General features: G+C 38.7%; 1 protein-coding gene across 1 annotated transcript in view; it reads right to left on the bottom strand.

The window, feature by feature from the left end:
• Positions 1–932: 932 nt before the first annotated feature.
• il34 (interleukin 34) overlaps positions 933–13,894 on the bottom strand; it is a 35,969-nt gene continuing 23,007 nt past the window's right edge. Inside the window, exons 4-8 of the mRNA XM_034141923.1 lie at positions 12,939–13,016; positions 12,067–12,144; positions 11,771–11,878; positions 8,273–8,456; positions 933–4,056 (exon numbers count right to left, since the gene is read on the bottom strand). Coding sequence (XP_033997814.1) covers positions 3,998–4,056; positions 8,273–8,456; positions 11,771–11,878; positions 12,067–12,144; positions 12,939–13,016 — 507 coding nt within the window. The 3' untranslated portion in view covers positions 933–3,997. The remainder of the gene's footprint in view (positions 4,057–8,272; positions 8,457–11,770; positions 11,879–12,066; positions 12,145–12,938; positions 13,017–13,894) is intronic.

Raw genomic sequence — 13,894 nt, 5'->3', positions numbered from 1 at the left:
TTGACAAACAGTATACAAATGAGTTAAATTAGCTCCACTGAGGCCAGGTACAGCAATTATTTGTATACATTTTAACATTAGCAATAGGAATACAAACATAAATCATCTGACAGGAGACAATATGCTTAATAATGAGTACTCTGATAATAGAGTACATTTAGCAGAAGACACTTAAGTTACTTTAAAAGTAATATTACTTTACTGAAGTTTTATCTGAATCTACCTCTTCCACCTAGTAATTGGAACCTCCTATTTGGCTACTGCAGATTTGATTGGCAGGTCTTTAACATTGCTTCCAGGATGATTGGTCTCCCCACACCCAACATTGCAGAGCTAAACAAGAGTCATCAGATGAATTGACACCTCAACAGAACAGACTCCACGCCGCACCTCCTGCCCTCCAGGCGCAGGTACAGGGACCACTGAGGGGCAGAGGGCACACCGCGGGAAAAGGCTTACTTAACAGGCTTACCTGGAGCAGGCCCAGGGACCCAAAAGTGTCAGGGCACCTTCTCAACCTTCACCAACAAAATGTCACTCAAAGTGACACATCCTGACCGGAAGAGGATTGTAAGACTGACCTCAAAGAAACAAGAACAGACTTTTCGAGCAAACAAAGACAACAAAGAGATGCAAAACAGCTCCAAAGAGACCAAAAATAAACTCTCAACGACCAAAAACATAAAAATAAGCACAACAATTCTAGAACAAACTACAAAGTAATACAACATGATCACAAAACAGAGAGACATCAAAACTGCTAAAGATATGTAGGCGGTCTTTAGTGATTCCTCTATGTTTAAGAAAATAATATTAGCAACACAAGATTGCAAGTAGCTGCACTTTATTATGCAAAACAATTGGACAAGTCAGAATAATAATGGCAGCGTAATGAAAGACACATCAATAATAACTGGACACTAGACACAGGGTTAGTTGATAAAAAATAGCTATTTAATTTGTATTTCTTTCATTGAAGTATTGACACATAGCATTATACATTTCAAAAAAATAAATAAATTCAATATCTTGCATATAAAAAAGTCAGTTTTTAAAGAACACCCATCCACATGTTTGCAGTTATCATCTCTCTGCTGTTGCCAGTCAGTTTGGGGAAAATATAACTTTATATTCACAATAAGGGATCTTTGAATACACACATAAAATGCTCTTATGGTAACAAAAAGACAACCGTACAGTTATATAGGATTAAGTGTAATACAAATATACGCTGCATTTAGAACAATACACCAATGATTATCATTCATTCATTACATCATTAAAGCTCTCCTGAATAGAGCTCCTTTCAGACCCAATCTCAACACTTTGCTTTCTATATAACATCATCCTTAACTCTTAAAGTAAGTAAACTCTTAAACTGAAGCTATTACCTTCTTATAGTAAGCTTTCATAAATAGATACTTGGTGCAGTCATAAGGGGTCACTAAGTTCTATGGGACAGATACCTGAAGTTTATAAGTGAAACACCATATTACTTTTTTAAATGGTGTAGGGTAAATGCCATTTATTTGAGTTATTTATGAATTACTCTATATCTATTACCATTTAATTTTAAACGGAAAATTGATTACTCAACTCAACTACTACTTATTAAGAGCAATTGTTCTATTTGATTTTTTTTATGCTGTCATAATAAACATAACGTATTGAAGGCAGAAGGAAGTGTTACACTGTAAACTGACTAAACCAGCAAGTCAGGATCTGTGAAAAAGGAGCATCAAGATAAAAGTCACCACTACCTGAAGTGGAACACAAATAATCTTAATCTTTGCCTCAGTCGATTAAAAGACTCCCAGAGGGCCTACAGTGTCCTTATTTTGCCCAAAGCATTACTGTATGTCTTCATTTATAGGTTTCTTCCATAAATAAGTATTATTCTTTATAGGTTGGTGTGTATTCAACTAAATAATTATCTCTATTAGGGCTGTACCGAATGACATTTATTTTTTATTTATTGGAGTTTTTAAGTGAGGCTTTGAATATCCGTCACAAAGAATGTTTAACTTATTGCGGAGTAGTTCATGTAATTTATTGTGCTGCTAGACCACCCTGTTTATCCAGGTGTTTTCCTTCCTTTGCAAGCTGGAGAACATTTTTCTAAACGCAATTAATATTATTACCTAAAACGTTGAACACCAACATGTAAGGATTTGAAGTACAATATTGAAATACAGTTATTCAAGCTCTTTTCAATATATTTAGACTATTGGACGCTATTGAACGCTCTAGAATTATTGGACCACATGCATTGGAAACAGTTCATTGCAGCCACCACCAGCATATCATTCATAAATAGGAATAGTATGATAATAATAATAATAATAATAATAATAATAATAATAATAATAATAATAATAATAATAATAATAATAATAATAATAGTGTAGCCTTATATTTAAAAGCAATTGTACATAAATACATTAAATAGAATTATTAGACATGCACAAAATAAAAACTGCACAGTATTCAGCGATTTAGGAATTGAATGGCAACATTATGAATGAAGCTACGAAGCTTTAAACTATTGGGTACAGCCCTAATTCTTCTAATGTGTTCATTGCTCAAAACTTAAAAACTGTGAATTTAATTAAGAAAATCCACAATATAGCCTAACAACTGGAAAGCTGACACAACCTGAGGTTATCTAAGACAGAACATCAATGATAAGAGATACTGATTTGCTTTGAAGTAAAATCTTGGAGTCTATGAATCTAGAAGTCAAGAATCAGGTCATTCAATATCAGACTTCACTTCTAGCATGTTCAGAGCTAAACATCTGAGAGGAGCAACTGTAAAGACCCTAAAAGCCTGATGAAATTCAAATAATTAAATGGCACATGTTCACCAAATTCTCCAATGTAGTTATTTTTAGATTATGTATCTATTAAAGGATACATATAAAGCTAATTTCCAGGTTTGTATAAATATGTTGGGTTTCTACTAGAAAATGTTTACATGCTTTAGTTTTTTAAAAGTACATTAATTGTAATCATACTGCCTTTCTGAATATACCTGCAATAACCTCTGTCTGGAACGCTTTAGCGCCTGTCTTTAAGATCCCCTCCTGAAAAAGCTTATTCGGCTCTGGGTGGCTTGTGAGAAAAATGAGCCTGGGAAAGATTGTATCATAATATATATTTTCTGATGAGCCTGCATGTGAACTTTGAAGGGGAGCCAAATCTGAATGGTCAGATACCTCAAAGGTATTTATATAAAAAAAGATCGATGTTGGCCCAAATGTTAAAGTCAGAACAAAGTGAAATAGTGAAACGATGATATTAATTCACATTTAAAAATGCTAATGGTCACTCTTCAAGCTTTGCACAGTTTGCCAGTAGGTCTTAAGTCAGTTCATGTCAATTGCTCGGGCTCCAGCTCATTGATGTGTGGAAGAGTCAGATATGGTACAAAGTCTGCAGATGTTTCTCGATATGATAACATTCCAATGTTGATCTCTGATCCGAACCATTCAGGTCCACCGGAGCACATCACAGGCTTTTTGGGGAGAGTTTTCCTAAAGCCACAGTGACATCCAATCGATGATCAGTTCAGTCCATATATGAACAAATCTCTCAAGAACAAATAATCAATCTGAGCTGCCATCAAGAGACAAATATTTAAACTTCATGTGTGACAGAATTGGAAAATCTAAAAGTTGGAGAATTTCTCCTAAATAAGTGTAATTTCATTTTAGCAGAAAGTCCATTATGCTCATGAAATCACCATAAATGCTGCTGCTGTACCTACAATATGAGTCTTCTTTGCGTGATAGAGCCATTGATCATACCTTATTATCATAAATACAATCTTAGCTCTGTTCGGTATATTTAGGAAATAATTATTGATGTTCACAAATCAGGACTGAGCTCTCTTGTTTCCGTGTGGATTGTCCTTTCACTCTTCTCTCTATCGCTGAAACGGAGATAATGACACCAACCCTTTATCGGTATCAACATTGCATCCCGCTGGCCCCTTCTCAGCTTCGAGGGCGTACATTTTTCTTCTTGCCTTTTTTCCAATGGGAAACACTGCAATCTGAAAAGTAGACAAGATAAACTTTATTTATTTTCATGGATATTCTTCCATTTCTACTACCACATGTGCTACTGGCTCCTAATGAAACTGTTCCATGTGGATATGAGCCTTGGGACTACTAAGAGATAATTACCTTCAGCCCCACTTTACTCTCAGGTTTCACCTTTTTGAGGAGTCAGATACAAAGTAGTTACAGCTTTACTTCATAATCGCAACGCATATCTTGCTTTTGTTCATATTAGACGCTCAGAGCAAATCCGGGAGTGATGTACAGTAGGAGGTTGTGTGGGTCAACCCAACACTGAATTTCCACCCTGTTCTTGTCACATGTGAAATCATCAATCAACATTGACGGATTCACATTGTCAAAATTACATTTGTATAAAATATCCGCATCTTAACCCAGACCATGATTACTTCCTTAAAGGTGGGGTAGGTAATTTTGGAGAAACCAGCTCGAGTGCGCTAGAATTTGAAAATACACAGCCGGAAAAAATCTGCCACTTCCTTACAGAGCTCCTCCAACACACACGAACGCGCACATGACCAATGAGGGCACGAGATAAGTTTGTGCACAGATGGAAGGCTGACAGGCAGGTAGGCCATCCAGTTATTTTAGCCGGGCCGGCTAAAATGATTGGTCGTGCTTTTTACAGTACTACGGCTTCCACAGATGACATTTCTTTATGGATTTCTTGTCAAAGCACTTAAGATATTCATTGCTATCGGGATGTTAAGAGCATTCCATGGAATATAACAAAAAGTGTATCTCGAGCCGGTTTCTCAAACGTACCTACCCCACCTTTAATCTAACCAAGTAGTTTTGTTGCCTAAACATGACCATAAGTAATTTTGTTACTACATCTGTATGTGACGAAATGTACTTGAGAACACTCCCCCCATGGTTCCTCTAGACCAGGGGTTTTCAAAGTCTGGGAAGGTGAGCCTCCCCTCAGAGAACATGAGAACAGCCGCGCCCCCCCCTCCCAATTATTATTGCTATCATTATTATTATTATTATTATTGTTGTTGTTGCTATAATGCAGGGGTATTCAATTGCATTTCAAAGAGGTCCAATAAGAGCAAATGTCATTAAATGCTCTGTTTTCGCTGTCTACCTTTCTCTTTTTTGAGCACGCCATTTGAAGTTACTCCAACTGTTTCTCTCTTCTTGTCTCGTCTCTGTGTGTTTGAATCTATCGTGCTGACTCACTGACTGCACCGATTTGATTGGCTGAGTAGCATCACCTCCTAAAAACATTAAAAATAACTTTTTAAAACCTTTTTATCTTTATGTTTTAAATATGTGTTTTAAACATTTTTTACATTTTCAACATCGTGGATGAATCCTTATATGCTCCCGGCAACACACTGAACATCAACTTTGCCTCCTTATTACACTCACCCCTACTTTAGTGCTGGGAACAATGAGTCTGCGTCTTTGATGCGCACATGCGGGTGATGCGGGGATCAGAGTCCTGCGGGGATCAGAGTCCTGCGGGGATCAGAGTCCTGCATTGGGTCGGTACCCGACGGGTGACCCGCAAAAAAAGTGATTCGCGGGTGGTAAGTTTCCTCAGACCTCTCCCCGCGGGACCGCGCATAATCATAACCTCTGCACCGCATCAATCTGCTGCTGAGCGCGCCACATTCGAAATGGCTGAGGTGAAGCTCTAGCGGAGAATACAGCATTGTAAATAACTCTTCCTCAAGAGCGAAATCCAACGTCTGGGAGGCTTTTGGTGTCATGGAGAAAATAACCAACATCCCACGCTTTTTGAGCCAAATACGCAACTGCGTGTGTTAATAATTGCATGTTTTCAGTGCTCCTAGGATATGCGGGTTCGGGTCGGTTTGCGGATCTTGTGCCGACGGGTCGGGTCGGTTTGCGGAACTAATTGGCAATATGTGCGGGTGGCGGGGCGGGTTCGGTATTGCACGTTGCAGGTGCGGGGCGTGAGCGGGTCTTGAAAATCAGACCCGTGCAGGACTCTGGCGGGGATGCAATGTAGACAGGAATAAACGCAGATCAGCCTCTGGCTGCAGCCTTGACCGGTACTTGCTTTTGATCAAAGTCAATGCGGAAAACCCGCACTCACACCGGTAGGTGGAGGTGAAGGGTATGAGCACTTTTACAACCTTTTTGGCGAGGTGGGGGAACTCGGTCTCCACAGACAGCCAAAAGTGTGCAAGTGACACTTTACTCATCTTGTTCTCGTTACTTTTTTTTCTCATGCTGCGCCTCCCCTGAAGCTCTCTGGCGCCCCCCCAGGGAGGCGCGCCTCACACTTTGAAAACCGCTGCTCTAGACTAACACTCAAAAAGTACATACACCCCATATGTAATACAGAACACTTGTAAGCCCTGTCATGTTAGTCCTGTCACGTCACCTAAGATATTAAGGTCTTCCCTGTAAAGTCACACACGAAACGTAACTTTATTTGGTAATTAGTTTAAGTGTCATGTAATTCTCACGTTTGGCGGTGATGTGTGTAGAGATGCAGTGACTTAAGTCTCTGTGAAAGTCACGAACGCAGTTTAACCCGTGACTATGAGCCTCATATGGAGGGTCAAAAGCACAGTGAACACATGTTACTGAAAGTAGACCACGCCATGAGGATATCCGGTAAAAACGTTTTGTAAAAACTTGATTCTGATTGGGAATTATGATAAATGCAGGTTATTATGTAGATTTTAAGCCTTTTGTGATATTGACATGTTTTACCTTTTCAATATACTAGACAGAGATCACATTGTAACTGAACAGAAATGCTGAAAAGACTGTACATTTTCACTGGGTTAATACCGGAGAAGCAACAGGTTTTTATCTGCATTGCTTACAACAAATAATGAATCAGATATTTTCTTACCGTCGTGCTGCTCATAACTATGTCATTTACAACTGAAAATGTGCTGAAGTGTTGGCTGCTATAGTGGTGTGTGTGCTACTGCAGCATGCTGCTAACAGACTATGTGATTCATGCACACTGCCATTCAATATTTGGAAATGGACCACAATGGAAAAGATAGAATTGAAAGGTTTTAATGCTTTAAATGTTTACTGTCTTATTAAAATCTTCTTCCAGGTGTGTACTGTAATAGACTGGAATAAAGCCCACATGAGACCCACAACACTGAAGCTCTGTGTTATGATTAATGGAGTCTCATGTTGGGACCTCTCTTCCAGGAACACTTCAGTCACCTTTGACTGAATATCATCTTGTGAAGATCCATGCATAGCATTATTGTAGCACATTACTACCTAGACATTCTGGTTTCCTTCTAACAAATATCATGTGTCCTTCAAGTTTAAGTTTTGTCATGCCGTTTCAATTTGAGTAATGCAAGATCTGGGGGGCCCCTCTGACAGAGTGAAGGACGTTTGGAGCTTTCCAAACTCACAACCAGAGTCATACCAACAGCCTTGGCATTCAGAAACAGCAGTAAACCAAAAAAAATAAAATTAAGATCCAATGCAAAGTTGTTCATCACACTCATAATGGCAGGCCTTGTGCGAATTATGACAATATTCACCCAAATTGTGAAAAATGCCATCTAACAACAACAAATGAGTGCATACAGTATGGTTTGGTCGTGTCCATGTCTGCGTAACTAGTGGCCTATGATTTGCAATACTCTAACGGAGGTAACTGGGACACTTATCCAAACTAATGCCATTACTGCTCTTTCGACATTCTTCAGTTGCCTTTTGCCGAGGCTCCCAGTGGAGCTGATAACTCTACTGACATTATTGGCTAGACCTCTAGTACTAATGAGATGATGTTGAAAAAACGTTGTTTATTTATGGCTTGAAAAACTACGATAAACGTTGGAAGCCTCTCCCAAGAAGTTTCAAAATAATTGGGGGACTTTCTTTGCCTATGCAGAGAAACGCTACGAAATTACTGTCTGTGAAAAAGCAATAAACAAAGCTCATCAACAAAAAAAGATGGTGGAACTATTAAAACAAAATGGGGGCAGGAGCTGGGGATGTAGTTGAATAACGTGGTGAGAGGCGGCCATTGACATAGGCCCTACATCATTGACATCAGGTATCTAACATAATACCATGTCCTGTAGGGAAGTTTGGTTTGTCTTTTCTTTTAATTGTTCTTGTGCTGCTTGTGTTTCTCTCTAATTAGGAACATAGCATGTTTTTAATTTTTTTTCTTGGTTACATCCTGTGCCACTGGAGGGTTTTCTTTAAAATACTCACAGTCCCGCTTTGTTTCTGTGCTGTCAAAGCACTCACTGAAGAGGCAGTGCATGGTGTGGCAGAGGTTGTCCAGGAGAGACTTCGGGGAAGCAGATCTCCAACTGGACTCAGGCACTCTGCTAGGCTCTTCTGTTAAATGATCCCAAGTGTCCTGGATAGACTCTGGAAGCTCCTGCTGGAACACCTGGGCACACAGAGACAGAAGCGTGAGTCAGTAGCTTCATTTGAAGTATGTATCCATCCAATACCTCTTAAGAAAGTAATCAACAGCAGTGTGAGAAAGTCTCTAGATGCTTTTATGGCCATTTCAAAGCATAGATGCAGAACTTGTGACCCATCAGCTCTGAGGCTACAACACACTTGGGTGTTTTCTTCATTTGAACTCACATAGCAACACATTTCTTTGACGTATTGCTTTTGTCATTAATACTTTCACACAGAAAGGGAAAATTATATGGGGAAAAATGGCCATGTTGCATAATCACGTTATGCGTATGTTTTCTAAAAGTAACCTTGGTTCAGAGTGTTATAAATTGCTTATGGGGATTATAAAACCACATGGAGGCTCCCTAGTCCAAACCATAGACTGTATAAATACTCAATGAGTCCCTACACCTTACATCCACCCACAGGTAGGACCTCAATTAGGGTTAGTGTTGGGTTGTTTTTGGTTGTTTGTACTTGTGTTCAATTTGATAGTCCTTTTTTTTGGTCGCACAGTCACACTAATTGTCATTATCAAGACAATGTGTATCTATGTCCAGCTGTTATAAACATACACATTTGAGGATTTCAGTGAGCTCAGTAAATGAAGGCGTTCATTATTGTGACATCATTCGTATAAGTTACTTGCATTGTTTCCCTTTATCCTAAATCATCTGAGTTCCCTAATTGGTAAACATTCAGAATTAAGTAACTGTCCGTGATCTGTCTGTGAGTCCAGCCTGACTGTCTGCTGACTTTAGACTCACTGTCTACTTCAACAGAGGCCATAGGGCATGTGGAAGATGACTGATATAGGACAACGGTATGCATTCAAGTAACTTGTCCACGAGTCCATGAAGGTTTCTCAATTCTCTTATTCCCCCTCCTCGACTCCTCGAATCCTCGGTCCTCCGGTAGTGACCCGGAAATGGATTTCAGCGCGCCATGTTGAAGGACATCTCATTTCTCTAAATGCACATTGAGGATCGAGCATCGAGGAGGCTCTCTGGAGGAGCTATAATCGAGGATACACTGATGGTTCCTCCGTGGCTCCTCCGCGGATGTATTTCCGGGAACAGTGATGTTTCAAAGAGTCGTGACGCACGGCCGGAGGGGGGGGGGATATATCCAGTCTCTGATTGTGTTACGTTATTATGAGAGTGCTCTCATACTTGTTTGAATCTGAAATTGTATATATTTATATACATATATATGTGTGTGTGTGTGTGTGTTTGTGTATATATGTCTGCATCTGTAGCCTGTTATTGTGAATGAATTAAAAGTAAATATATAAGTCGTCATGAACACATCTGTCCATCAGACAGAGTGCTGTGCCTCCTGTCATCATTAATGGACGTCTCTTTAAAATGACCGCTCAGAGGAGAGGATTTCTCATTTCTCTAAACGCCTGCTGCTTCCCCTCCTCTCTCCTCGGTTCCCCTCCTCGACTCCTCTGCTCGCATCTCCTGTAGGCGGGACTAAGACACGAGGATAGGAGTCGAGGAGGGGAGTCGAGGAGGGGAGTCGAGGAGGGGAGTCGAGGAGGGGAATTAAAGAAATGAGAAACCTTCCATGTCTGCCATAAAGAAAGTTGTCCAGGAAGAGTTTTTTTACAACTGCTACCACTGGGCCAACAGTGTTTAACACAGAGTTTCAAGAGGACACAAGAATCGTAATGGAAAAATAGACTTTAGATAAAATACCTGCACAGATTGGTCAACAAGATCAAAGAGTGTGTTGCATTCATTTTCACTGAACTTTTGGTGGACGGTAAATAGAAGCTGAATTCAATTACCAATGATTGAATGATTGCATTCATTCTCAATATTGATAAATAAAATCAATGTGACAACCAACTCCAGTCAAATATCCTCTGACCCTTACAGTCTTTTTGTATTTCACTTATTTCGTTCACATTACATTTTTTACAGTATATTACCACCCCCCTGGATTTGTTTTCTCCAGCAGGGTTTACAATCAGTACTATTTGTATGCTTATTATAAGTACGTGGGAAACTCTAGGACAGGATTAGGGTTAGGGTAAGAATGAACAAATACTTAAGTCAATAAGTATTAATATGTTTGCTAGCAATGGGGACATTGAATCAGCATTACATGGTATGGGTCACTTCCTGGGCTAGTTTACCCCAAACAAAGAAAATTCACTTTATACAGCATATTAGTAATGGCAGATGACTTCAACAATAAATAAACATTGCGGCCATAAATACCAGATAACTGTATCTCTTACGATAGCAATCGGCAATATTTAAAGTGACAGCGATGTGGAGTAGGTACATAATTGCTTTCTAAGCTTAATGTAATAAGGGAACATATTTCCTCCCAGTAAAGGGTACGTTTTAAACAACACTATAGCATAGGCAGAAAGGATCCCTTAGATCTCTTGCATCAACACAAGGACATTTCTGAATGCATAGTATTCAGTTTGCTCAATTCAGTTTAAGTGTGAACTGTAAGAGCTAGTGTTTCAATTTGTATGAGTCAGAATGTATCCTTGCACAAGTCTGCGACCTCGTCTCCACATTAATGTCTTCCTCATGTTACATTTCCTGTTTTCTCTTGGTAGAAAGATTGTTCTCAGATTGTCTCAGTGTTTTCTCTATTACAAAGAGCCAATGTTCTCCAATGTTAGCTTGTTAGACTTAATGAAGTTTCTTAACTGCAAAAATCGGAGGAATTGTGAGCGAGGTACTTTGTATTTTCCCTGAATTTGTTTGAATGAAAGTCCGTTAGACCCAACTATGTACTTCAACAGAAGATACTGAGTATGTGGAAAATGACTGTTAAAGGACAACGGTATGCATTCATTTTAATTATCGAAACATCCAAGTCCAAAGTGTGAGGTCAAAGAGGACATGGAATAACCGATGTTGATAAAACACCAGGACAGAACTGTCAGCATTCAAGGGAAACTACATTTATTACAGGATTTCTCTTGGAATGAGTACATGGACCATTCACCAAATATAGTGAACAGTCCCAGGACCTATTCCAAAAGAATATTTCAAGATGTCTTTCATATGCACTTTCCTGTCAGATCAAAGAATTTACTTAATTCAGCTTAACTGAAATCTTGTTGTACCATAAATAGAAGCCACATTTAATTCCCCAATGATTGAATGATCACATTCATTCCCAGTATTGATAAATAGGATCAATGTGACAACCATCTCCTGTCAAATATCTTATAGTCTGAGGGAAATTCACTTACTGACTTAATTGCTTCGTTTGAAGAGGTACAGCTGTGGTACACATTCATGAACTCTGGCTTACCTCAGCCGGATGTGACTGTACAAACACGCCTTCTGCATCCCTGAAGCGCCTTTCCAACTCAGTGGTGTATTGACGTGAAGGATGTCTCTCTGGCATAACCCGGATGATCTGAAAAAAATATAAACGTGTTTATTTTAAGACAATAAACTGAAAGGCAGCATACATCGGATTCAACTGTCTTCTCAATTCTAAACTTTGATTGAAATGGAAAAGTTGGCAGTAAAGAGATGTGAGATCTGCTGTGTTTCCCGGCACAAATTTAACAAATTGCATCTTTAAGGAGACAATATTCCTACCTTTTTTAAAACGCCTCGGTTGACCTGGAACCACAACCTCTGGAGAACTAGCTCATCCAATCCCTCCACATGTAACCTCTGATGGACCAGCAGAGGAGAGAAGTGTAAGAATCATGTTAAACATAATTATGTAACAATTTTAACTGAAGATAATCCAAAATCATTTTGATGATACACTGAATTGTAATTAGTTAGTAATAAGTAGTTTCTTACAGGAGAAATGCAAAAAGCTTAACGGCACAAAGTTTTGATATATCTTGCCCTTCAGGGGTATATGTCTCCCCTTTCAGAAGAGTAATGTGAAAACAACTATCAAGTCAGCACAGTCAAGGTCAGACACTTACAGGAACATACACATTTTTCAGTTAAGGAGATTTTTGGACACATATCTACAATAGGGAAGTCAAAATCATATGCCAGGTTGAAAGTGAAATACTGTGTAAATTCCTGCAAGCGCAATATATAAAACACAAAAGGTCTTATAGATTCAGCACTTAAATGTAGTACTCTTTTTTGTATATGTTTCATCTTATTCCCCTTTTATTGGCTGCTGATCTTTATTTGAAAGACTTAATGTCTCTAGATGGAACAGTTAATGTTCAACAAACTACTTTACGGGAGTAAACAAACACATCTTAGTGGCAGCCAAGTTTAATTTAATTTTCTTAGAAAAGATTTAGGGGAAAATATTTAATTGGGACAGCGGGAGAGAATAGGTAAAGTATTGGAAGAATCCTTGAAAAACAGAGTAGGTTGACATGTTGGCTTGTAAGACACATGGCAAGCATCATCTGAGGAATCTCCTGAGCCAAGTCCTCTGCCAGGAAAATAAAATAAGTCACTGAATCAAGAACAAGAATTGTGACTTTTACCATTCTGTTAATGTTTGACAGTTTGAAGACTTCCTCATAATGGACCCTGATGGTGTATTTGATGGGGAAGTTGTGCTTCTGTAATACATGGAAAAGGAGAGATTCATTAGCATGTGTCTTTCATCAATCAGAGAGCTGTAAACTTTGTTTGTCTTTCAGGAATTTGGTTGTTACATTTATGTTTGGAGTTAGCAGATTTACACATATAAACTTGTGGTTTGTGGTGGAAAATCATTAATGAGAATGTTGCTAAAAGTATGTCAGACAGCATCCAAGATATTGTGCATGATGGATAAAGGGACAGTACTGATTCATTTAGTGGTCTAATTGTCGTAAGGGCAGTCATAAACTTAGAATGATTAAGCTCAACCAAAGTTACACACCAGTTTATTTGTAACTTGGTGTACTTCTCAGCTTGTGATAACAGTTCTATAATGTGCTTTGCTGCTCTACTCAACCTTTGTCAAGGTAAATCATACTGATGTCCTTTGGTTATGATTAACTTGGGCTTTGACTTCATTTCTAAAAAGAGACCTGTGCAAAGAATGATTTTTAAGACATGGCCATTTACAAGTCAGAGTAGGTATACAAAATATGCTTTCGAGTTGCATTATGGGAATTAAAGGTACAAGTGTTTTTGGAACCTGTATGGAAGGACTAAAACTAAAGCTATCTCTGCAACCCGTACTTTAGAAATGTGTCTCTTGCATGAGCCCAATGTTTCTGAAGTGCCCCTTTTAAGGTTTATTGATACAGAAAACCAAGGTTTCCCTTTTTGTGGAAAATGTCTAATCGTTATCATTAATTATTGTTATCTTTTTGTCTGGGGACATACATTACAAAAGAACCTCAAATTAGAAGTAGAGAAAGGTTCTAAAAGATTACCTCTAGAATAAACCAAATCATGTGTTTATTTGAGGGTGAAATTAGCTAGCTTGCCTCCATATTGACTGAGA

This window comes from Trematomus bernacchii, unplaced genomic scaffold, assembly GCF_902827165.1.
Source record: "Trematomus bernacchii unplaced genomic scaffold, fTreBer1.1, whole genome shotgun sequence".
In the NCBI taxonomy this organism is placed as follows: Eukaryota; Metazoa; Chordata; class Actinopteri; order Perciformes; family Nototheniidae; genus Trematomus; species Trematomus bernacchii.
The sequence above is the reverse complement of the archived record's forward strand: the minus strand, read 5'-3'. Positions and strand labels throughout refer to the sequence as shown.